This window comes from Tenrec ecaudatus, chromosome 6 (genome assembly GCF_050624435.1).
Source record: "Tenrec ecaudatus isolate mTenEca1 chromosome 6, mTenEca1.hap1, whole genome shotgun sequence".
Taxonomy (NCBI): domain Eukaryota; kingdom Metazoa; phylum Chordata; class Mammalia; order Afrosoricida; family Tenrecidae; genus Tenrec; species Tenrec ecaudatus.
The window spans coordinates 297,523-323,716 of NC_134535.1; the positions used below are offsets into that span (position 1 = coordinate 297,523).

Genomic DNA, 26,194 nt, shown 5'->3' on the forward strand with positions numbered 1-26,194 from the left:
ATTTTCTGAATTCTGCATCATTGCATGTGGCTAAGTAAGTCTGAATAGGACTTTTGGACTTGGGTTGGACTGTGCTGGGATGCTTTCTTACATGTACACGAGTGCCACTGCTCTAGACACCCCGGCCTAACACACATCATTGCTGATGTCATATGGATCTTGACAGTGCCAGAAAAGTGTTTACTTTTGCTTTATTGATTATGCCAAGGTATTCGACTACATGGATCATAAGTTATGGGTAACCTTGAGAAGAATGGGAATTTCAGAACATTTCATTGTGCTCATGTGGAACTTGAACCTGGATCAAGAGACAGTTGTGGGAAGAGAACCAGCCCACAGATCTTTGATAGTGTAGTAGGTTACACAACAGTTCAAAACCACAGGAGAAAGAAAAGGCTGTTTACTTCCATAAATAGTTATAGCCTCCAAAACCCACAGGGGCAGTTTTAAAGTTGCTATGAATCGGAATTGGCTTGATGACATTGACATTAAATTGACAACAACTGGAAAGATTAGATAGAAATCTAAGTGACTGTGTAATCATATGGGGAGAACGTAGAGAAGTAGGATGTGGTGGACCCACAACAAAGAATGCAATCAATGAAACTGACATGTACCTTAGCCCTACCCTACCCAAGCCTAACCCCTAACCCTAACCTACTCAAGCCTAACCCTACCCTACCCTACCCAAGCCTAATCCCTAGCCCTAACCTACCCTGCCCCGTAGGCCTAACCCTAACCTACCCAAGCCTAACCACTAACCCTACCAATACCTCTGACCTAAACCCTAAATACAGAAACCTAACCCTAGGCCAGGTCCAAATCTCTAACCATACCCTGACCCAAACTCTGACCCGAAAACCCAGATCCTACCTTGATTACAATCAATGTACGGAAAACCTAGATCCTCACTACTGGATCATTAACATGATAAACAAAAATTATTGTCAAGGATTTCATCTTCCTTGGCCTCCATATAATGCTCATGGAAGCAGCCATCAAGAGTATCAAATGATGCATTGCATTAGGTAAATGTGCTGCACAAGACCTCTTTACAGTATTGAAAAGCAATGGTGGTACTTGGAGGACTACCGTGAGCCTGATGTGAGGCATGGTATTTGCAGTCACCTTGAAAATTGGAAATTGAATAAGGAAGACCAAAGAAAAATAGATACATTTGCACTGTGAAGTTGAAGAATGTTGAATGTACCATGACCTGCTAAAGAACAAACAGATCTTGTCTTGGAAGAAGTTCAGCCAGAATGTTCCCTAGAGGCAAGGGAAGAAGGATTTTGCCTCACTTGGTCATGTTGTCAGGAGAAACCAGCCCCTGGAGGACATCATACTTGGTAAAGTGGAGAGTAATGTAAAAGGAGGACACTCGAAAAGGATTGGCTGCAACAATGGGCTCAAGCCAGCAATTATGAGGATGGGTCAGGACTGGGCAGTGTTTCATTCTGTTGTACACATGGTTGCTATGAGTTGGAACCGACCTGATGGCACCTAACAATACTGCCCTGATTCTGACCCCAGTCCTAGCCTCAACTCGGGCTGTGGGCATAGTCACAGACTCAACACTAAACACTAAAATGAAACCCTAAACTCCTGACCCTTCCTCTGAACTTGACTCTAAACCTAGCCCAAGCCTCTAGCCCTCACCTTGGCCCCTACCCCCTGACCTTGGACACAATCTTAAGCTCTTAACCTTAAGTCCTAAAACATGACCCTAACCCTACCCTTAAACCTTACTCCTGCTCATTTTCTAACTCTAACCCCAATCTCAGCCGAAATCCTAACCTTTGCCCCAACCCCAAGCCTTAAACTGTATTAGGTTCCAGAAGGCTCCTTCTCACCTATACCCCACCCCAACCCAGTGAGTGTCCTAAGTAGCATTCATTAGTTATCCGGTGGAACAGGTTTCTGCCAAGGTAGAAGGAGCCCCTGAGAGGGCCCCTGTCCATAAGAAACCAAAGGCCAGTTGGGGCCAAGCACAAGCCCGTCCCGCCCCCGTCCCCCCTACACTCCATCCCCCACAGCTCTCTGCCCAGGCCGCACTCTGGCTGGATGTCAGAGAAGAACAACCATCAGAGAACTGAGCTGTTCAACAAGACTCAGGCCCTGGAGGACCCGAGGTCTGGGGCAGTCCCTGGTCAGGCTACACCTTCCCAGGGACCAGTCACCCTCCCTCAGACCTGGCCAACTCCTGGACCTTCCAGAAACCAATTAAGAAAAAAGGGCAGTCAATTAAAGCAAACCATGATAGTAATGTAAACAGCCTTCAAGCCATGGAAATGTGGGGGCCAGAAATCATAGCAGGGCGCAGAAACGCGGGGTCTGTATTGGGGCGCGCGCAACGGTGGAGACTGGCCTGGCTACTCCGGAGGTGCCCACCTGTCTCTGCCAGCAGAGAAGGTTAGAAACCTCACAACCATCCCGCAGCCACCCCTGCCCTGGGAGCCCTGGTCAGAGACCCCACTGCGCACGCCTTAAACAGTTCAGTGTCTAGTCACCCCTGCACAACGAGGAAACTGAGACCTAGCGGCGGACAGGAACCAATACACAGAACCTGGTGGGCAGCCGAAGAGGAGGGAGATCCGGGTTCTTGGCTCGGGGCGGGGATGTGAAAGCCCAGCGGGGGAGCTCCGCACAGGCGCTCGGGAACTTTAGCTTGGCAGCCCAGTCAGAGGAGGCTGTGATGGGGGAACCAGGAGTGCCTCAGCCATAGGACTGGGGGCTCACAGATTCCCAGGGGTCGGGCGGGGTCTCTGAGCCCCTCCGCGTGACGGGGGCTACGGAACGTAGGCTTCTGTTGCCGGCTCGATATTACTTCTGCGAACCACCAAAGCCCAGCTGACTCTCGACTCCCACCGCCCAGGGTGGCGGAGCTGCGCCCGACTCCTCGGGGTCCTCCGTCAGGCACCGCACTAGCCATCCCCACCAGGGTCCTTCAGGCTTTCGCTCGGGCAGCCCTCCGCGGGGTCCTTGCGCGGTTGCGTAGCAGCTGAGAGGACGCGAGACGATCCGGAAGCGGAGTGTGGTACTGCGTAAGCCCGGGTGGGTAAAGGAGAGCGGCGGCAGGATCCGAGGGGGCGACGAGCAGGCGGCCCTGAGCTCCCTCCACCAGCTCCATGACCTCTTGTGAGCAAGAAGCTGCCGGCGACGGGCCGAGCTTGGGGCTGCTGGGCAGCGAGGCAGCAGCGTTTGGGGCAGGAGTGTGGCAGCCTGCTGCTCCCGGGCTGGTCGGCACTGAGGGTCGTGATGTCAGCGGGGGCTCTGGTGTGGGCGGCACCTGCAGCCAGGAGCTGTGCGGACCCTGTGCTTGGGATGACCGCAGGGAGAGGGCCGAGGGCCCCCCGTGGAAAGGGAAGGCAGGCCAGAAGGTAGCTGCCGTGTGGTGGACTGTGCGCTACTCATCGCCTGAGCACTGCGCTTTCCTAGACACCGTGGGGCAAGAATTGGGCCGCACCCTACAGGGTCAGCGGATCAACCCCCCCAGCCGCACTGAGGGAGAAAGATGAGCCTGTCTAAAGACGTATATAGGGTCTCTAGAAGTATGATGGTAGTTGCCTCACACTGGCCAGTGGCATGGCAGATGCAGGGTGCTGCAGCCTCACTCAGGCACGGGGAAGCATACTTCTCTAACAGCAGCCACTTCTTGATCTTCCCAAACAGCACCCGAGTCCCCTCTCCATCAGCAGGAGCTGATGGCAGGGGACAAGGCCAAACCCTGTGAACTGGACCAAGAGAAATATGACGCTGATGAAAATGTGAAGATCATCTGCCTGGGGGACAGTGCTGTGGGCAAGTCCAAGTAGGTGGGGGGGGGGAAACTATAGAGCAAATGTGTGTGTGTGTGTGTGTGTGTGTGTGTGTGTGTGTGTGTGTGTGTAGGGAGGCTATTGAGCAAGTCCATATATATGTGGGGGGCAATTGAGCAAGTATGGGGGAGGCTATTGAATAAGTTTGTGGGGACTATTAAACCAGTCTTTGTATGTGTGAGTGGCTATTAATCAAGGCTTTATGTGTGTGGGGGGGTGAGTTTTTGAGCAAATTTGTGTGCATGTAGCTGTGGAGGAGGGGTAAGGAAGAAAGGCCAGGCAGAGAGCAGATCTCACAGGTGGCGTCCAGGCATTCACACCAGTAGCTCTCTGTGTTGGAGAGAGTCATGGGCTGGAGGTGGGAGCGTTTATTCATGAGACTTGGCTGCAGGTGTGATGGCTCACCCTGGAGGCTCCTGAAGCAGCCTGGTGGTTGTTTTTGAGCAGTGGAGCTGCTAGGCCTGCACAGAGTGAACCCAGGTGAAGATGTTTCCTTGGAGGGTGGAAAACAGTGTGAGGTCATATCTGGCCTCCTCTGGCTTCACCAGGAGGAGGACACTCCATCTCTACACCAGCCCATGGCCAGGCATGCCTCCACCTGCCCTCCTTCATACCCGAGCCGACCCTAGCGGTCTGTCTGTTACCCTTTACGTGGGCAGCAGAGCGAGTTTGCTAACTCCAAGTTAAAGAGGGAAAGAGGCCTTATTAAAAGGTGAGGCCAGCGAGAAGACTGCCTTGATAGTGTCCTGCTTGAAATTTGAATATGTACTTTTTACTTTGGAATTCATACCTTGGGGGCGGTGTCTTATGTGAACTCAGGTTTCAGGATAACTACAGCAAGCCCGTGTGGACCACATATAAGCAGACAGAACAGTGAAGTTCTCTAAGCCCTAGATCAGTCTCGGGGATGCCACTGTTGACCAAGCAGATAGCAGGACCTAGCCTTTTGATTACTCAAGGTAAACGGAAGATTCAGCGTTCTCTTGACCTTCCAGGTTACGTGTACACCAATCCTGTTTGCCTCTGAGCAGTGTGGCAAGTGGTAAACATTCCATAGACATTGCATTCAGGAAAGCTCCTTAGCCAACTCCATTAAGTAAAGTCACTTGGGCGCCACTCCCCTGGCACACGGTTTCCCTGCTGAGTTCTATAACCCATTGCAGGGGTCACACCGAACTCACAGATACTATGATTATGGGAGTCTCTTAGAGAAATTAGCAAGGTACCACAAGTCAGGGTCATAAAACAGCCCAGAGCAACACCTCTTCTCAGCCAGCAGCCCCGTCTACTGATCCTCAGCCTCTCAGCCTTGTTCCATGGGCCAGGAAGCTCACTTGATTCTCTATATCAGTGTCTCTTGGTCTCTGGTTTCAATGTGGCACAGCCTCTGCTGCTTCCTCCACTTTAGGCAGAGATCTCTGCTGATGGCTCTTGTTTCTCTTCTTGCTTCTGAGATGTCTCATTTTTCTAGCCAGGGGAATGGTAAATCTGACCAGCCCCTGAGTTAGCATGCTCTATACAGTATCTGCATGGTCTCACCCAATCTTCTGGTGGGAGTTCTGGAGAAACGGGTACAAGAGCTGTCATAGGAAGTTTGGTTTCACCACAGCCTTTCACTGAGGCTGACACCCGTGGGTAGAAATGATTTATTTATCCTTTGAACTGACATCTGCCTGTATGCACAGGAGTGGCTCCCTGTCTGGAGAGTTCAGGCCGTTCTACAGTGCTGACAGCTTCTCTCCTGGGTACAATCCCATCCTTACCTGTTACATGTCAGGATAGCCAGCCCATAACAAATAGTCATGGGTATGGTTGGTGCAATTGTACGGCTGTAAATATTAAAGATTATAGTAAAGTCATAGAGAATAAGAGAAATATCAGAGTAAAATTAAGGAGTCCGACACATTTCATGGTAGCATGCTCACCATAACCCTTCTTGGTGGTTCACGTGGAGAAGAGAAAAGGGCAGGAGAGAGGAGGGAGACGGAGTGGGGGAGGGAAGGAAGTAGAGGAGGGAAAGAAGACTGGAGGAGAGGACCGGAGGAGAAAGCGTCTTTATTGTTTTGGGGGCTTTTATATGTAGCCATTAGTCATGCATATTCAGGAGTTACATACATCACAAGGTGGGTGGTAACCACAGTAAAGTCCCTGAACGCACAGGTGAGGAAACCTACTACCTGCACTGGGGGAAGGCAAGAGAAGGGATGGGTGCCTCCACGGGAGGAGATCTACAGGGAGGCAGAAGCAATCATGTGCTCACTTTAAGGCAACATAGCTGTTAGGGGAGAATCTGTGAAATGGCATTTGTTAGTTTCCCAAAATTAAGGTGTGTGGAGGCCGGTATGCCTTTCTGTCCTTACAGGATGCTAGCCATATAACACTGACCAGGCAGGTGTCTGTGTGCCTCATCTTCCAGGTGCTCCAGGTATTTACTGACCTGTTCTGATAGCTGTACATGATTACCTAGGGCTGCTTTACTGAGCTTTGTGTCTTTCTTAATTCACATTTCCCCTCTCTCTCCCCCTGAAACTCTAGTGGAGAGTTTTACAGTTGCTTTGACTGTCCTCAACAGCGTGCCTGCAATTAAAAGTGAAGGTGGATCTTGTTTAAAAACAACAGAGAGAACAGGGAGTGCCATGTGGGTGGAGAACAGATGGTTACTTTGACAGCCGGTGGACTTATTGGTGATGTCATGCTTCAGTGACCTGCCATGCCCAACGCGTCTCATAAGTCTCACTTGAAACAACCAAAAAAGAAGACTCTTAAGTAGTTGGCAGGTGTGTGAGGCTAAGTTGACTAGAGAAACAAATCCAGTGACACTCCTATATGTATAAAAAAGTTTTATATCAAGAAAGCATTCCAGCCCTGTCTAACTCAAGTCCATAATTCCAATACTAGTCACGCAGCACATTGCAGTGATGCAGCATGCAGGAAGATCACAGGCTGGTGGGTGCAGTCATGTGGCTCCAAAGTTGGTGGAAACACAGCAAGGCTCCAGTACCACTGAACGTTTCTAGCAAGTAGGAAGAGGGAAAAGGGAGAGAAGGGGGTGGGGGTGGGAGTCCTAGGGTCCTCCTTATGAGGCCACACTCTCAAGGAGACAACTTCAGACTGTGACCTGATGGACAAGTTGGATTCTGCCCCTAAACTTTTATACATCTTCAAGTTGACAAAACTATCTGTCATAGCAGACCTTCGGAGATCATGGCAATCTTGGTCCCACATCCACAGCATTTAGAAAACTGGCCAATCCCCAGCTCTTGGCAGGATCTCAGGCAAACTTATGCCCCAAGAGACAGAGCCTCATAGTGGAAGCATCGTGGTGTATGCGGGAAGATGCGCCTGCCATTCACTGGGTCTTGGGAATTCTGTGCCAATTTCCCCTGGGGAAGGCCACTTCTGGGGGTTGATCCAGGCTGGAGGGCAAGTACCCAGAACCTGGTCTCTAGGGCTGCCTTGCTGCCTCTCCATACCTTTCTTCTAGATTTCTCTGGGCCCACGTTTGGCCTTTTTTTCCTGGAAACCTCTTCAAGTGCAGTCAGATGTGGATGGATTTGCACTTTTATATGATGCCTGACTTGTTCTTTAGGGTCTCACCTCCCTTGAGTGAGTGTCTCTCTGCTGTGCACAGAGACACCTGCTGCCGTGCTGGGCGGACAAGGCCTGAGTACAATCTAGAGTGTTCTGAGGGAGTGGTGCCCATATCCCTGAGGGGTGTGGTTAAAGCGCAGTTATTCAGTTTATGGATTTCAAAAGGGGTTCTGTTCTGCTAACTACCAAGTAAAAAGTCAGTGGCTCAAACCCACCAGCTACTCCTCAGGAGGAAACCTTGAGTAGGGTCACCATGAGTTGGAACCAACTCGATGGCCATAGCGTTGGTTTTTGCTTTCAGATGGACGTCCATCATCCCAGCCCCATTTGTTGACAAGCAAAAGGCTGTCTTTCTCCACTGACTTGCTCTTGTAGCTTTGTCAAATATCAGTTGACTCTAACACAACAGAACTAAACAGGATCATAAGAGAATACTGTGAACAGTTCGACTGCAACCAATTACCGTATATACTCGAGTATAAGCCATTCTGAATACCAGCCGGGGCACCTAATTCTACCACAAAAACTGCATTAAAAATGTGCTGAAAGACAGCTTATACACTTAGAGGAAACAGACTAATTCCCAGAAGCACACAATCTTATTAACTCAAGAAAAAAATAACACATCTCAACAGACCCACAAGTGAAGAGATTTAATCAGAAACTTCCCAAAAAGGTCCCGGACTTCATGGCCTCACTCAGGAGTCCTGCCATGCATTTATGAAAGAAGGGATTTATGCATCTGTGAGATGAGAGTCTGTCGTTTTTCTCTTTTTCTACTCTCTTTGCCCAGTTGTGGTGTTACACTTGTTAGGTGCTGTCAAGTCAGTTCTGACTCGGCGACTTCATGTTCAGCAGAATGAAGTACAGCCTGGTCCTGCGCCCGCCTCCCAGATGTTATCTTTGAGCTGATTGCTTTAGCTGCTGTCTATCCACCTCACTGAGATCCTTCGGTTTTTCCCTTGGACCACATCTCCATTTATGTACTTTTCCAGGAATTGATCTCTCTTGACAACATGTCCAAAGTACTCGAGGCAAAGTTTTGCTGGCCCTGCTTCTACGGATTATTCTGGATGTACTTGTTCCAAGCGTGATCTGTTTCTTCGTTTGTAAATTCATGACACTTTCAATACTCTTTGTCAGCTCCGTCATTCAAATGCATCAAATTTTCTACAGTGCTCCTTATTCGCCGTCCAGTTTTCGTGTCCATATAGGTGATTGAAAATACCTTGGTTTAGGTCAGGTGCCCCTTCACCATCTTTAATACTTTAGGGAGCTCTTGTGCAGCAGCACAAAGGCAATGAATCACTTGATTTCTTTTTTTTTTCTTTTTCTTATTACACCACGAGTCATTTGATTTCTCGACTGCTATTCCCATGAGCATTAACTCTGGATCTAAGTAAAAGGAAACCGTTGACCACTGCCATCTTTTCTCCCTCCATCATGATGCTGTCTGTTGGTCCAGTTGTGAGGATTTCTGTTTCCTTTAGCCTGAGTTGTAATCTTCATCAGTGAGTGCTTCATGTCCATACCACTTTCAGTAAGTGGGGTTGCGCATCTGCATCCCAAGGTTGTTAGTAAGTCTTCCTCCAATCCTGATGGCCCGTCTTCTTCATAGAACCCACCATCACAGATTATTTGCTCATCATACAGTGATTAATGATTAGGATGAATATATACAACCAAGATACACATCTTTCTTGATTTTAACCCCTGTAATATCCCCCTTGCTCTATTAGAATGACTGCCTTTTAGTCTGTGTTAGGTTTCGCATGACTTCAGTGAAGTGTTCTAGCAATATTATGCATACTTTGTCTTGATCTGTGCGGTCAAATGCCTTCGCAGAATTAATAAAATGTGATTCTGATATTTTTTGCTATCAGCCAAGATCCATATGATGTCAGCATTTCCTTTGTTCCACATCCTCTTCTGAATCTGGCTTGCATTTCTGTAGCAGCTCCCTGTCAATGTATTGCTGCAATTATTGTGGGGTGATCTTCAGCATAATTTTACTTGCATGTGATATTAATTCTATTGTTCAGTAATTTTCACATTGTTAGGTCACCTTTCTTTGGAATGGGCACAAATATGGATCCTTTCTGTTTCAGTGGCAAGGTAGCTGTCTTCCAAGTTTTTTGGCATAGATGAGCGAGGGCTTTCAGGGCTGTATCAGTTTTTTGAGGGTACACTGGCTTCATAATGCTTGGGAAGTTCCTCTTGTGTTTTTAGGAGACTTTATAAAATTGATTTTTAATTATTTAATGTTTAGTAGAATTCTTTCATGAGAGCATGTGTGCTTGGGGATTTCTTTTTGAGGAGTCTTTTAGTTAGGAATTGTCCTTAATTGTTGATTTTTTAAAAAGCCAGACTCACTGCTATTGAGTTATTACTCATAACATCCTGATGGTATAGTGGTTATCAGTTGGGCTGCTGACCGCAAGGTGAGCAGTTCGAAACCAGCATCCACTCCACAGGAGAAGGACAAGGCTTTCTACACCTATAAAGAGTTATAGTCTTCAGGGAGGAAGGGGGAAAATGAGAAGCTGATACCAAGGGCTCAAGTAGAAAGAAAATGTTTTGAAAATGATGGCAACAAATGTACTTGACACATGGATTGATAAGAGTTGGTGATACGAACCCCAATAAGATGTGCGGGTTTTTTTTTCTTTTAAAAAGGTGCAGTCTTAGAAACTTTCAGGGGCAGTTCTTCTCTGCCCATATAGGGTCACTATGATGAGTAAGTACAGGGACGTTCAGATGACCTTTTCTGACAATGGGTGAGTTGAGATAGTTGGAGCTTTTCAAGGAAACAGTCCATTTCATGTTTGTTGTCAAATGTTCAAAGGAACATCAAAATATAGGAAAACTCCATTGTCTTCTAATTCCATTTTTCCATGAGCTTTCTGAAGTGCCTTCATGTGTGCTCATCCCTACATCCTTTTGATGTCTGTAGGATCTGTTGTGACACCCCGTTTCATTCTTGACAATGGTGGTTTGTGCTCTTCTCCTCTGTCAGCTTGGCTGAAGCTGGGACCATTTGGTTGCTCTTTTAAAGCAATTGCTTTTAGGTTTTCTTTTTGTTTCATTGCTTCTGTTTTTTAAATTTCCAACGTATTTGATTTCTGTTCTTTACTGTTTCTTCCCTTTTACCTGCATTCGGGTTTCGTCATACTTTGCTGAAATACTTGAGCGTAGGAGCTCACAGTATGGCTCTGAGGCTCTCTCTCTTTTTCGACTATATGCATTCAATGCTGTGCATTTCCTTTGTCCCGAGTGACCTAATTTGACATTCTTTGCTGAGTTATATTTTCATTTTGGTTCAGTTTAGTTTTTTTCCCCTTGAGAGTTCCTTACTGGCACATTGTTCAGAAGAGGTGTGTTGTTTCATTCCCAAATGTTTGGAAATTGTCCTGTTACCTTTTCCTGCTGATGGCCTGTTTCATTCCATGATGGTCACAGACTACTACGCTCTGCTCTGTGGCCCCACTTGGTTTTCTTTTGATGTGCGCCATCTTGGACTGTGTTCTGAAGGCATTTGGAAAGAACACGTACTGTACTGTTGCTGGGCAGAGCTGTCTAAAACTGCCTGGCTGATCCTCTTTGTCGCTGACGCTGCCATCTCTGTCCCTGTTGGACTTCGGTCTGCTTCTTGTCAGTTATCGTGAGAGTTGCTGTGGAGTCTCCAGCTGCCACTCTCGATTTGTTTGCTTCTTCTTTCCAATCCACCTGTTTGCTTCCGATTATTTTACAGCTTTGGTTTTGTGGAGCGGGATCTTTTGGGGTGGGATGGGTTTGCATAAATGTTTTGGTGGGGTAGCTCTTTTATCACTATGTCACGTCCCACTCTTGATTCTGGTAATTTTCTTAATTTGAAGTCACTTTACCTGATAGTAATGTACCCACTCTGGCTTTTATTTTCATTGTGCGCATGGCCTTTTCCCATCTTTTTAAATAACCGTCCTCTTTCTCTTGCAGTGAGGTTTTTGTGGTCAGCATATAGTTGGTTGGTTTTAAAAATATATATGTTATTCTCACCCTTGTCTTTTATATGGTGTTTTTGAACACTTTCAATGTGTAATTAATGATTTATTAGGGCTTAAACCTGCCATTCCATGTTTGGCTTTCTGTTGAAGTTTTTTGGGGTTTTTTTTTTGGCCTTTCCTAGGGGGGTTACTTGAACGATTTTGGACCTCCATTATGATTCATCTATAGTGTTTGTTGCAGGTGGGCTGCCCCCGTCCACCCACCCCCGGTTAATTACTTTAAAAATGAACTTCCGTAAGGTTACTGAGTTGCTGCTGTTGAGTCAATATCTACTCATGGGGACCCCGAATATGCACGTGGCATGACCCATTTGGTTTCTCAGCAACAGATTGCCGGGCTTGCCTCTGAGGCACGTCTGAGCAGGTCTGAACCAACGATCTTTGGTGAGCAGTCCGGCAGTTAGCCATGTGCCTTACTGCCTCACATAGGTACCACTTTCCCAGCAGGGGGGTGGCCTTTACCACTGGGATGACTGTAGACTATGTCATCGTTCCCACCACCACCACTGCCCCCCCCTTTCCAGCATCCTCCCACCCTCCCTGCTTAATGTTTCTCTATAAACATTGAGAGTCCCATCAGTCAGCATTATAATGTTTGCTTCAGCAAACACAATTTAAAACTAAGGAGGAGAATAAAGTTTATTATGCTTGCATTTCTTTTTCCTTACCTCCTCCTTTTTTCCTTATTGATGTGAAATCCAAAATTTCTGCTTTTATCACTTTCTCTCTTCAAAGAGTCGAAACAGATCTGCTGGAGGCAGCTTCTCCGAGTTTCTTCATGCAGTGATGAGTCCTGGCCATTCTTTGTTCTTGAGAATCGGGTGACATTGCTTTCTTGTGATCAACCACCTGATTCAGGGTGTTTTCCTTTGCTGGGATGGTTCGGGGTTTACCTCTGGCTCTCTCTGTTTATGTCTTTGGCCATGGTTTTGTGTCAGCCACATGATTTCTTCCAGTATTTTTCCAGCCCAGCTTTTTTTTCCCTCTGCTTCACAAATGTCACCCAACTTGTGTGGGTGGCCGGTGCATCCTAGGGTGGCATTGTGACTGTTGCACATGTTGGGCATTTCAGTCCTGAGTGCAATGATGCTTCTCTGCCTCCTGCACCTTGTTCTGACCCCACTTGGCAAGGCTTTCCTTTGGCTTGTATCTGAAGTCCTAAAATTGCCTTGGGATTCTTCACTGCATCTTGTTTACGCCCCCTTGTCCTCAGCAGCCTTAATCGCCCATCAGGCTGCTTCTGAAGCATGGCCACATGCTTCTGGCGTCTGTCCCGGCTCCATGTCCTCATCCCTTGATTGCGTTTTCAGCCAGCTTCGAATTGTCCTGGTTCTGTTAAAATGGGAATATGTTTCAAGCATTGTGTGTGGAGGCTCCAGTCTTCTTTAAACCTCCTGTTTTCAAGAGCTTCCTGTGATGCCACTCCAGCAGGGAAGAGACAGGTGTTGCCACTGGTCACTTTCTTGGGGTGGTTGCAGTCTGGTACTACAAGCGGGCTCTGGGACGCAGCTGTTCCATGGCAGCGTCACACCATGTCTCATCTCCTCTTTACCCACCAAACTGGATTAGGGCCCACCTTGTGCCAGTGTAAACTCATTACCCCAGAAGCACCCTGTTCACAGGCATGGTAGACGCATCTCTCTGGAGGACACAATTGCACAAGATAGAAGCCTATCTCCCTTGGACACCAGGCGGAAGGGCTCTCATCAACAGCACACAAGGGGCAGTTCTGGCTCCCTACTAGAGGCACCTGTGGCACCTGCCTCACCAGGTTGGAAGGACGCAGGCTCCCCATTCAGCCATTGTTCCTGGACTGGGGGAAGGGGGCTCTGTTTGCTGTGGGATGTGGCTCACAGCCTCTCAATGGCTGCCATTCCCATCGGGAGTCAGCTTCTTACTCCCTGTGCAAGATCACAGCCATGCTGCCCTCAGGCCCTCAGAACCTTTCTGGTCAGCCTCCTCCATTTGCAGAGGCTTCTTACATCTGCTTATACTTAATGCCCAGGCTTTCAGTTGTCCTCAGGCAGGAAAGATAGAAAAGGATGTCTCCTCCATTTTCCCGGAACCAGAAGTGCTGAATGACTTGAACAATATCCTACCCAGAAGACGTCTCATCTCCTTTCGCTGTCTCCTAACTGGCAGTTATCTGGGAGTGGGTGTGATTATCTGATTGTTGTGCTGTTTGAAAATCGGGGCAGGAGGAAATGTGATTGTGCTTTTCATTTGCAGCATAATTTTGTGGAGTCAGAGGATGTGATTGTGAGGTTGTGTTTGGGACAAGGGGACTGTTTGTCCAGTTGCGGGGCAGTGGTTTTGTGGGCAGAGAAGAGTATAAATTCCCATTGGATCCAGGGTTATAGCAGATCTGTTCCCTGTGTTCAAATACTGATGGAGCCACGTGTGGCTGCAGGTGCTCGGAGCCAAGCCATGCCAAGCAGAGTGCTCCCCATAGGACCTACAGCCAGGGGGGCTGAGAGGATGGGACAGGGTGAGGGGGAGTGATGGCCACACAGTGACCCAAAGGAGGTGAGAGAGCACTGTGCCAGCTGTAGAGTACCAGTCAGGGACTGGATGTGAGGCTTCATACCAGTCCAGTGTGGGATGTGTGGTGCAGACAGGCAGCCTAGCCCAGGGCCAGAAGCCTGTGCTTCTTCAGTAGTGATTGGGTGCTGGCTCCCAGTAGCCCCACCCAAGCAGGTGATGAGCTGAGGTGTGGTTGAGGTCTCTGTGGCGGCGCCAGGTGTGGGCAGGGGGCACTGGACCCTCAGAGGGGCACTGCCTGATCACTCCCCTTCCCTCTTGCAGACTCATGGAGCGATTCCTCATGGATGGATTGTATCCTTCAAGATGTGGCACTGTTCCTGGAGCCTTCCTGTCCCCAGGGCCACCCCCAACTGTCCCTCCCATAAAAACGAGTGAGAAGTGCAAGAGTGTGTGCTTAGGGGCACGTGTGTGCAGATTAGGGCTCGAAGGGCCGGCCTGACCAGTGTCACAGGCGGGACCCAGGGCCACCCTTCCCCCACCACCCCCAGGAGCCCCCTGACCTTGGACAAGTCACTTAGTCTCTCTGAGTCTCTGTTTCCTGATCTCGAAGGCTGAGACCTGCCTCTTTCACAGGAGTCTTCACCAACCTCCAGGCTCCGGCCTCTCAGACAGTGTCAGCTCCTCCTTCCCTCAGGTTGGCCTCTGAGCCCTAGGGAAGGACCCTGCTCTGCCCCACCCAGGGTCTGTAGACAGCAGGGCATAGGGCTTTTCTCGGAGATGTGGTTCCCATGCATCTTTCCAGATCCAAGATAGGATTCATGAGAGTGTCTCTGGAAAATTCCACACCCGGTTTTTACTTGGACCTGACACCTGGGCCCCTCCATGGCCCTTCCCTGATACCCTATGCAGAGCTTCCGCTGGGGAGTGGCCCCCAGAGCACCTGGCCACAGCACTCCCTCAGTTCCAGGGTCATGCATACAGTGTACTCATTTAGGGCCTTTCTCTCCACCCTGTGTGTCTGGCTCCTTGACCTGCCTGCAGCCAGCCCCAGCAGCTCTCCACGTACGCCCTAACCCTGTACAAGCACACAGCCACAGTCGATGGCAAGACTATCCTTGTGGGTGAGCAGCCCCCCGGGAAAGGTGGGCTGAGAGGTGGGCATAAAAGAGGAGGGAGGATAGGAGAGGACCACAGGAGAAAAGGAGAGCCCGGGGAAGGGGTCGGGGGTGGTAGGGTGGGCTCGAAGACCTGGGGGTAGGGGTGGAGACAGTGTGTGTGGGGCCTGGGGGACAGAAATCAGAGGTCAGAGGGAAGATAAGCACAGAGCTTCAGGGAAGCAACTGTCTCAAGGCTTGGGGTTCAGATTCAACTGACGTAAGGAAATAGCCAGTGTGTCCTTTCCCGTGCGTGCGCACGTGCACACACACACACACACACATACACACACGGGCCTTCAGAAGGTCATGGAAAAATGGAAGTGAAAGACAGTGGCAAGTGAAAGTCCTCTTGTACACAGATGCACATACCTGTGCACACAGCTTCTCATGTGCATCCACTGTGCATCTGTGTGTGCTTGTGACTGTCTCTGTGTGAACCCAGTGAGGAGACTAAATGTCTGTGCACTCCAAAGTCAAAACTCTAAGATCTCTGAAGCAGAACTTGATGGAACAGAAGAAATGGGCAGGTCCACAGTGTACTCCCCTACCATTGACGGGTCTGTGCACACACATATACACATGCCCTCCCAATGCACGGACCGGTCTGTGTACACATACACTCCCCCTGCATTGACGGGTCTGCACCAGAACACATGTGCACACACACTCTCCATCCCCGGCATTGATGAGCCTGCACAGGTACACACAGTTGCATATACACACTCCTCTGGTATTGACAGGTCTACATAGGCACACACAGATGCACATGGGCACACATGCAGAAGAATGTGCATTTAGAAGCTCTCTTGCCCCTGGCCCCACAGGCAGAGACACCATATTGCCATGCCTCTGGCCTTCCCCACACACATCCGACCAATGTTGCTGTGTAAGTTCCCCGTGATGGGTCATTCTCTGGGCAGTCACAGCTGTGTCTCTCTTGCAGATTTTTGGGACACGGCAGGCCAGGAGCGGTTCCAGAGCATGCATGCCTCCTACTACCACAAGGCCCACGCCTGCATCATGGTACAAAGGCACATGAGGTTGGGAGCTGGGGCGGTAGGGTTTGGCCTCTGGGGCATGTTCAAACCACAAGTATTCCCCAGAGCTCCTGGGTGAAGCTTTTGCCCTCTGACCTTCCCTGGGTTGCCCAGTGCAGAACCGCAGGAGAAATACATTCTAGCAGGTGGCCAAGATAAGGGCTTTCATACAGGTGGGCACATGCTGAGACCCACCTCACAGCTCTGGTGTGGTGGATTGAATTGGGTCTCCCAGAAAGATGTGTCAACTTGGCTAGAACATGATTCCCATTAGTTTGTAATTATCCCATTTTTGTGACCTGATGTAATTCCCTGCCATTTTGTGTGGTACAATGTAACTGTTTTCCATTTTATGTGTTGCATATCCTAAAATATCTATGAGTCAGGATTAGGGTGGAGTGCATCTTGAGTTTTGCCATCTTAAGTCACTTCTTGGCTTGAGTCACATCTTTCGTCTTACAAGAGAGATCAGAGATAGAAGCCAGCAGAAATGGAAGGACTCACAGCTACCAAAAAAGAAGAACTGGGAGCAGAGTGCACCCTCTGCACCCACAGCCTCTGCCCCGAGAACCACCAAGCGTCAAGGGACGGTTAACCAAGACGCATGGAGCTTTAAGGAACACCAGACCCACACGTACTAACAAGAGACAAGGACCTCCCAGGAACTAGCGGAGAGAAAAAGCCTTCTCTTAGGGTTAGCACGCTGAATTCTGGTTCCCTACTTTCTAAACTGTGAGAAAAACAGATGTCTCTGTGTGACAGCCATCCACTTGTGGTGTTTCTGTTGTGACAGCCCTAAATAACGAAGACAGAGTTTGGTAACAGAAGTATAGATAGAATGCCGCTCTAACAGATACTTAAAATGTGGAGATGCTTGTTGAATTGGGTAATGGGCAAAGACTGGATGTTTTAAGGTGCCTCATATTAAAAGCCTAGATTGCTTTGAAGAGGCTGTTGGCATAATTACAGTTCTGGTAAGGCGTTTAAAGAAAATTATGAACATGTGGTTTAATGATGGAGGAAGGGTTTATTTTTTATGTAGTGTGAAGTAACCTCTCTGCCGGTGTTCAGATGTTTGGTGGAAGGTAGACCGTGTCAGTGATGAGGTGGGGTGTCTGGCTAATGAGACTTATAAGCAAACTTCCACAGTGGCTGTGGCATTGCTCCTCACTGCTGACAGCAGAGTATGAGACAAAGGTGTTGGACTTAAATGAACTGTGCAAAATGGAAACAAAACGTAAATATTTGGAAAATTCTCCTGTGGCTGATGGATCTGACCAAGTACCGCAGCAGAAAGCCATCCGTTATCCTGGAGGAGACAGAGGAAGAACAAAATGGAAGGATGCTGTCTGTCCCATGGGATTCCACAGGCAGCAAACAGTCAAAAGAGCCACCTCTTTGAGGTGCTGCCCCCCACAAAAAGAAAGGGACCATTTTGTGGGCAGCTCAGATAAGAACTGTTGGAAGGAGCATAGGAAACAGAGCTACTTTGGCCACAGTCTCCTAGGCTTCAGGACTTAGATCTTCACGAACTCACCTCCAGAGTTCTGGACTGCTGTTAAGATATGCCAGGCGAGTGGACCGCCGTCTAGAGTAGAGGGGGCAGGGCTGTTATGCCCAAGGGATGAAAGAGAAGGACCTGTGAGACTGGGGGGATTGGATCGTCACATAAGGTAGGAGGATAGGGGCCACCTAAACCTGAATAAGCAGACTTGCTATGCAGTGGGTCTGTAAGGCAACACTGAAGCCCAACACCACAGGATTTCCACTCAGATACCAGAAGTATAAACAACACCCACAGTCTGGAAGGCAGAGTCACTGCTCATAAGGTCTCAGACTGCGTCTGTGAGAAGAGAGTGTAAAATCTCAACATCAGTAACCAAAACAAGACCAGAGGCTGACTGGAACAGACCACCAATTGCTCATAAGTACCTTAGATTGAAGCTGAAGAAATTAAAAGCAATTCCATGAGAGCCAAAATATGACCTTGAGTCTATTCCACTGGAATTTCAAGAATATCTTAAGAATAGATTTGACTCTAGTGAATGGCGGGGTTGGGGTGTGTGTGGAGTGGAGACCCAAAGTCCATTTGTAGGCCACTGGATATCCCCTTACAGAAGGGTCTCGGGGAGGAGACGAGCCAGTCAGGGTGCAATGTAGCAACGATGAAACATACAACTTTCCTCTAGTTCCTAAATGCTTCCTCCTCCCCCACTGTCATGATCCCAATTCTATCTTGCAAATCTGGCTAGACCAGAGGATGTACACTGGTATAGATAGAAACTGGAAACGCATGGAATCCAGGGCAGATGATCCCTTCAGGACCAGTGGTTTGAGTGGCGATACTGGGAGGGTGGAGGGAGGGTGGGTTGGAAAGGGGGAACCGATTACAAGGATCTACATGTGACCTCCTCCCTGGAGGGCGGACAACAGAGAAGTGGGTAAAGGGAGATGTCAGGCAGGGCAAGATTTGACAAAATAATAATTTATGAATTATCAAGGGTTCATGAGGGAGTGGGGAGCGGGGAGGGAGGGGAAAAATGAGGAACTGATGTCAGGAGCTTAGGTGGAGAGCAAATATTTTGAGAATGATGAGGGCAACGAATGTACAAATGTGCTGTACACAATTGATGTATGTATGGATTGTGATAAGAGTTGTATGAGCCCCTAATAAAACGATTAAAAAAACAAACAAAAAAAGAATATATAACAACAAAATAAAAAGGGGAAAAGAAAAAAAAAACCTTCATTTACAAAGAACTGCTATTTTAATTTTCACATATATAAAAGGCCAAAATAAATATAAGACAAAAAAAATAATAGATTTGACTCATTGAGTACTAATGGCAGAAGGCCTGATGAGCTGTGGGATGACATCAAGAACATCATACATGAAAAAAGCAAAAGGCCATTAAAAAAGCAAGAAATAAAATATCAAAATGAATGTCAGAAGAGACTTGAACACTTGCTCTTGAAGATAGAGTAGCTAAAACAATGGAAGAAACGATGTCAAATAGCTGAACAGAAAATTTCAAAGGGCAACTCGAGAAGACCAAAAATATTATAAGATGTGCAAAGACACAAAAAGGAAGATTATGCTTAGCACATCTCAAGCAGACAAAACTGAAAAGAAATTCAGTCCCTGAGTCGCAATATTAAAAGATTATAAGTGCAAAATATTGAACAATGCAGGAAGCATCAAAAGAAAATCGAATAGTCAATGTTTCAAAGAAAAAGCACTCGCCCACATTCCACAGTTCAAGAGGTAGCGCATGATCAGGAACCAGTGATACTGAAGGGAGAAGTGGCATTGAAGATATTGGTGACCAACAGGGCTACTGGAATTGACAGAGTACCACTGAAAGCACTGGAGGGACTCATTCACCTGCGCCAGGAAATTTAGGAAAGAGCCACCTGGCCAAGAAACTGGAAGAGGATTGTATCATTTCACCACATCTATTCAGTCTATGCTGAACTGAGCAGCTGGACAATATTAAGAAGAACACGGCATCAGGACTGAAGGAAGGCTATCAACCACCTCCAATATGCAGATGACATCATCTTGCTTGCTGATGAAGATCAAGGAGGTCAGCCTTCAGTATGGATTGCAACTCAGTATAAAGAAAACCACAATTCTCACAACTGGACCAATAGGAGAAAACATTGAAGTTGTCAAAGTTTTTATCTTTCTTAGACCCATAGTCAATGCTCATAGAAGCAGAAGCCTAGAAAGCGAATGACTTGTAGTATTGGGCAAATCTGCACAAAATCTCTTTAAAGTGTTGAACAAGGGGACCCTGAGGACCAAGGTGTACTTGACTCAAGCAATGATATTTTCAGTCGCCACAAGCATGTGAAAGTTGGACGTTGAATAAGACCAAAGAATTGATGCATTTAAATTATGATACTGGTGAAGACTACTGAAAATTTCATGAACTGTCAGAGGAACAAACAAATCTGTCCTGGAAAAGGTACAGCCAGAATGCTCCTTGTAAGCAAGGATGGCGAGACTTTGTCTCATGGACTTTGAACATGTTATGAGGAAAGACTGTATGCTTGGCAAAGTGGAGGGCTACTGAAGGAAAAAGACCTTCGACCAGGTGGATTGACACCGTGGCTACACAATGGGTTCCCACATCACCATTATGAGGCTGACGCTGACCAGCCAGTGTTTTGTTATATAAGTACATGGTTGCTATGTCAGTGACACCTAACAACAACAGAGGGAGGGATGTTATAGGTTGAATTTCGACCCTGCTCCCAAATTGACCCATTTGGCTAGTTCAGGAGTCCCAATAATATGTAACACCCTCCATTGTATATGTTACAAAACCTTTATGAGGCTGAGACACCCCTTGAGTTGCACCACCTTACTCAAATCACACCTTGCTTGAGTCACTTTTGTCTTTGAAAAGATAGAAACAGAGAAGGAGCTCACCACTACCAAGAAGAAAGAGCTGGGAGCTTCAAAGAGCATGTTCTTTGAGTCTGGGGTTCTTCTACTGAGAACCTCCTTGACCCAGGAGAAAACTGTTGCCAAGAAAGACACATGGAGGCTTCCAAAGAACGTCAACAAGTTGGCCTGGGCCTCAGTCAGTGCCTCTGGAGCCTGACTCGCTTCCACTCCGAGAACACTTCCAGGTGCTGATAGTAAAGGTTCTCTGAACTTCAGCCCCCTCCCGCAGCAGCCAGCAGGTGGAGCTTCTTCCTGGCTCAGCACCAGGTGCCCCCTTCAGGTACTTGGCGTGAGGTAGCATTTTTATGTGCGTCGGAAGCTTGAGTCAGGAGTCTTTCTGCTCTACGCAGACTGGGGGACGCCTTGTGGGACTGGGTGCCTTTCAGGAGGCTAATTGGCACCTTCTCAGAACCACTCCGAGAGCAGCATACAATAGCCAGATTCCCTTAGTGTGGCCATCTGTGCCTGTTCTGGAAGTCACAGGGCTATTTGCTCAGGCTGTTCCTCAATTACCAGTCACTCTCTCCCAGCAGTGCACTCTGCCAGGCATGCTCAGAGCTACGAGCGCTGACATCCCACCGAGACAGTTCAGGTCGGCTCACATGTGGTTCGGTCTAGGTGCGGGGATGAGACGCCTCTGTGGAAGCCACAGTGGGAACCGGACGGGACTGCTCTCCTCCTCCCAAGGGAGACCTTCCCTGAAGCTCAGGGGTGTCAGTCCTGGAGTTGTGAGCACCCTAGGCTCACACCCAAGGAGAAGAGGCTTGGAGAATCTACCACTATGAAGGGACCCCAGAACTGGACAGAAGAGGGCATGATAAAGTGGCCTGTGTGGGCGGGTTTCCTTGTAAGCACACTTCACAAGGAACCCTCACATTTCCAGGATGGCATGGGCCCTCACTGACACTGGGCCTAGACTTCAGTGGTCCCAAGAAGGGGCATGTGTTCCATCAGGCTGATGGTGACCTTCTGGGCCACTCACCATCTGTGATGGTTAGGGATTATGCCAAGGAGACTTACTGATGGGTAAGGGTAGGGGTGGAGCTCAAGCTATCGATTGTGCCACAACCTGATGACACCTCCTTGGTTTCATGAGCTTTTTTTAAATAAATTTTTATTGGGGCTCATACAACTCTTATCACAATCGATACATACATCAATTGAGTAAAGCACCTTATACATTCGTTATCCTCGTCATTCAGCTTTTTTTTTTTTTTAATGAGAGAGAGACCCAGCAGAGTCAAATCCTCTTTGGCCCTTCACCTTCTACCAAAGCTGGATCTTGTGTCTAGTTCCATGACCTCTGACTGTGTCACCTGCCGATTCCAGGATATGACTATCTACAGTGAATTCGTTCGGCTAACTTCAGACCTCTGTACCCACCAGCCTGTACCCCCTGCTGCCTCTGCTTCATCATGCTGCTATCTGTTACTCAGCTTCCATGAGTTAGGAGAAGCCTGACTTGAAGTAGACTGGAATGACCTATGTCTACACGGTGTAAGCCATTTCTTGATCAAAATCTTTCTGTATATGGCACATGCATCACTGGTTTTGCTTCTCTGGAGACCCTGCCCTGACACACCACCTCTAAGGGCAGCTCCCAAGGCTGGGTGGGCAGGTCCCTGTAGCAGTAGCCCATGTCTTCTTAGGGTCATGCAGATCTGGGCTTGGTATCTTTACCTTTAACGACCACCAGGCTATACTTCTTTCACGCCAGATTGGTTTCTTCTTTTTAGCTGCCGGTGATTCTTTCATTGTTCATCACAACACCAAATTCAAATGGATTGATTCTTCTTCAGTCCTCCTTAGTCACTGTTCAACTTCCACAAGCCTATGTGGCAATTGAAAATACCATGTCCAAGGTCATCCTCAAAGTGACATCCTTTCTCTTCAACACTTAAAAAGGTCTGTGCAGCAAATCTTCCCAGTGCCAATGTGTCCTTTGATTTCTTGATTTCTGCTTTCATGAGCATTGATTGTGGATTCAAGCCCAATGAAGTCCTTGACAATTTCAGTTTTCTCTGTTTACCATGGTGCTGGGAGACCAGGATTAGAACAAGATGATTACAATTTAGGCTTGTGATCACTGCCATCAAGTTCAACTGACGCACAAGATCCTGTATACAACAGAACAAAGTGTCCTCTGTGCTGTTGCCACCATGTTCAGGTTCATTCCTGTGGCTCTGGTGCCAGTCCACCTCATCAAGGGCCTCTCTAGCCTCACGATGATGTGCCCAAATAAGACAAGTCAACGTTCTATTGGGATCCACAAGGTTTTCATTGACTAATTTTTAGAAGTAGACCACCAGGCCTTTCTCGGTAGTCCGTCTCAGTCTGAAAGCTCTGGTAGCTCCCATCCACCGTGAGTTACCCTGTTGGTTTTTGAAGTGCTGGTGTCCTAGCTTCCAGCGTTACAACAACATGTTGACCACCACAGTCACAGAGACTCACGGATGGATGGTGGAAAGCAGGCTATTTTGTACAATAGACGCTGGTTAAAGCAGGTGCTTATGGCGAATAAAAAGAGGACAAAGGATCTGAAAGAGTCACCTTTGCATCTTTGGCTTCAGGCAGCACAGCCTCTGGCCGGGGTTGCATTGTCCAGCGGGGGCCAGGCCACCCCAGCCTGCCAGTTCACAGGTGGCGTGCAGGGACACGAGACGCTGAGCCCTGCCTCTCCTCCCTGCAGGTGTTCGATGTGCAGAGGAAAGTCACCTACAAGAACCTGAGCACCTGGTACACGGAGCTTCGGACCTTCAGACCCGAGATCCCCTGCATTGTAGTGGCCAACAAGATTGATGGTAGGCACTCAGAACCCCGATATAGCCCTCCACTCATGGGTGGTGTGCCTTTGACAGCCTCCCCTTTCCCAAGAGATGGCCTGCCTTTGTCCACAAAGGCCCCTTACTGGAGTGCTCCAGTTTCCTAGCCCCTGCCTCTCCACAGCCTCCCCTTTCCCTTAAGATAAGCCATGTCCTCCCACGTCTCTGCAGCAGATATCAAGGTCACCCAGAAAAGCTTCAATTTTGCCAGGAAGCTCTCCCTACCCCTGTACTTTGTCTCAGCTGCCGACGGGACCAATGTGGTGAAGGTAAGAGGCTGCAGGGTGTCTGGGGGTGGGAGCTGGTGAGGTGGTCAGGCAACCTTGGAGAGGAGGGGCAGAGGAAGAGGAAGGCAGTGGAGACAGGAAGGAGAGGATGGTTTGAGAGGTGCAGAGGGTTGAGTGGGGATGATGTTGGAGGGTGGAAGGGGTAGCAGGGAGGCCGGGTCACACCCAGCCACTGCCATGTCACCCTCTCCTGTCCCCTGCCTACCCCAGCTCTTCAACGATGCGATTCGATTGGCTGTGTCCTACAAACAGAACTCGCGGGACTTCATGGACGAGGTTTTGCAGGAACTGGAGGTGGGGTGAGGGGCACTGAGGGCGGGCCCCTAACTTTGTGACTCGTGTGGCCAGACCCGGCCTCACCTGCACTCTTCCCCATAGAACTTCGAGCTGGAGCAGGAGGAGGAGAATGTGCCCAGCCAGGGTCTGCAGAGCACTTCCCGGTCCTGAGCCCAGCGACCCAGAGGCGACGGGGCAGGACGGCCCTCACATGTAGCACCTTGCCTCCCTCCCACTGCTGGGACAGGGCTGGGACTGGCACCAGCAAACCCCTGGGCAGGTGCAAGGGCCTGCAACAGGCAGAGGAGTTGGAGAGGGGGCATGGCCAGGTGTCACTAAGCCAGCCTCCCCTGCCTGCCTTGCTTATCTACAAAAAGTGTGACTCCCCAACCCCCACCCCAGCCCTAGCCCACCTCACAGGGCCTGGGAGGCACCAGACCTCCCACTACCCTGTGACCTTCTGAGCAGAGAGCTGTCCACTCACCGCTTTGTCTCAGGCTCCTTGTGCAGCTCTGCTCCGCAGGCAGGGAGGCAGAGCATGAGAACCTACCATTTTTAGTGATGGTGGAGATTGGTCATAGCCAGCAGCACACCAATACACACCCTCTCCGGGCTGAAGAAATTGCCCCAAGAGCAGCCTACTTCCTGTCCCTGTCAGCTGGGGCCTGCCTTCATGCCCCAGGTCTCGTGTGGGTGGACCGGGCCTCTGCGGGGCCACCGCAGAGTGCCTGCCTGCCCTTTCTTCCGGATTCACAGGAATGTTTGTACAACAGTCGCACTCCCCGTGTGTGTGGTCATTATTTATTGATCTGTATGCCCGCTTTTGTACAATAAAAGTTGGATTCCATCACCATGCTGTGTGGACCTTCAGGAGGGAACTACCATGGGCAGGGAGGGAAGCTGGCCACTCGCCACCCCGAGTAACGAGGCCACTGCCACAGGGGTGTGGCTGAGGTCATTTAGGTGGAGTTCAGTATTGATTTAACAAGGGTCTAAGCTTGGGAGCTAAACAACAGCTCGTGACACTGACTGAGAATGACATTTCTGTGTAAGGGATTTCTCTGGGGTCCCTGTGCTCTGGGTGGTGTCTGCTCTCAACACCACCGGCCAAATGGACCATTTGATGGAGATGGCTGCTGGGTTCACCTAATGATTTTAGATTAGGTTCTAGAGGAAGCACCTGGCAAAGGGTTACTGAGACACTCAGGTGGGAGGGAGCTAAGGAAGTGTGGTCTTTGCTGGAGGCTGTGTGGGGAGGAGCCCCCAAAGCTTCCATTTTACCAAGGACAATTTTCTGGGGAAGTGGGCAGCTCTGCTTTCTTTGCAGTCTTTGCTTCCCAGTTTTCCACAACATGAAGCCTAAAGTGTCCAGGGTCTATGTTCACTGAAATCCCTGCTGTGTTACGTGGTAGCAATGTGCCCCCTCTGGAGCTCACAGTCTCACATTGCCCAGACAGGAAACATGGTGTGTGTCACTGAGCATGACAGAGAGCAGGGCCACCTGTGCGGCACAGGATAATGTAATGCTATCTATTTAAATTGTGCACCACGTCCTGGTGGGTAATGCCCAGACTGGCCCCTCAACTGTGTCTTTTCAGTGATCCTCTGCTGTCTTAGGGCAGTGGGGTCTGGAGGTACAATGCATGGCTGGGTTAGTGAATCCCATAGGTATGTGCTGACTGTTAGACCTCCTCTTTTGTAAAGTAGGTGTCTTTGTAGGAAGTGATATTTGGCCTTTGGCCCTCTGGAGAGGTGTTGCTGAAGAAGGAATGGCAAATGGATATATCAAATACGTCTCAATACCAGTTAGCATGGAGCAGAGCCCTGTCCATGGTGGAAGGGACAGAAGTAATCAAGTTGCTACCACATGGCTAGTTGGTTTATTCAAAAGATAATAGGGGGCGGCTTCCAAACGTTTGTGGGATTGCAACCATCACCACCACTTTAAAACATGTTCACCATCTCCAAAAAAGACTACCCATTTGCAGGCACTCCCACCACCCAAGCCACCCTAACCCTAGGCAAGTACTAATTGCTTTCTACCTCTTACAGATCTGCCTCTTCTAGACTTTTTTTTTTAAGGTCATGGAAATATTGTTATCTTTCAATTCCATTTTTCTACAAACTTTCTGAAACCCCTCTGTATAAACCGACCCATTGTTGCTCTCTGTGGCCAGAAGTTGGGGCAGGTGACAGTGACACTTGGTGAGTGGCCTTGATGAG

At 48.7% G+C, this 26,194-nt stretch overlaps 1 protein-coding gene across 5 annotated transcripts; it reads left to right on the top strand.

The window, feature by feature from the left end:
- Positions 1 to 2,488: 2,488 nt before the first annotated feature.
- Positions 2,489 to 24,813, top strand: RABL2B (RAB, member of RAS oncogene family like 2B). 5 transcript variants are annotated; one of them, XM_075553422.1, is made up of 9 exons: positions 2,489 to 2,569; positions 3,673 to 3,811; positions 14,258 to 14,287; positions 14,978 to 15,057; positions 16,037 to 16,116; positions 23,276 to 23,387; positions 23,580 to 23,677; positions 23,906 to 23,989; positions 24,074 to 24,813. In XM_075553422.1, exons 2-9 carry the CDS (start codon positions 3,705 to 3,707, stop codon positions 24,140 to 24,142), a joined length of 660 nt encoding a protein of 219 aa, XP_075409537.1. In that variant the 5' UTR covers positions 2,489 to 2,569; positions 3,673 to 3,704; the 3' UTR covers positions 24,143 to 24,813. The 5 variants fall into 5 exon arrangements, with proteins under 5 accessions (XP_075409537.1, XP_075409534.1, XP_075409536.1 ...); XM_075553419.1 differs by lacking the exon at positions 2,489 to 2,569 and adding an exon at positions 2,630 to 3,138 and having other exon boundaries at positions 23,583 to 23,677; XM_075553421.1 differs by lacking the exon at positions 2,489 to 2,569 and adding an exon at positions 2,644 to 3,054.
- The last annotated feature ends 1,381 nt before the right edge of the window (positions 24,814 to 26,194 follow it).

Coding starts and splice junctions, on each gene's coding strand:
- RABL2B (XM_075553418.1), top strand. Junction 15,058..16,036: donor TGGCAAGACTATCCTTGTGG/GTGAGCAGCCCC, acceptor TCTCTCTTGCAG/ATTTTTGGGACACGGCAGGC. Junction 23,990..24,073: donor AGGTTTTGCAGGAACTGGAG/GTGGGGTGAGGG, acceptor TCTTCCCCATAG/AACTTCGAGCTGGAGCAGGA.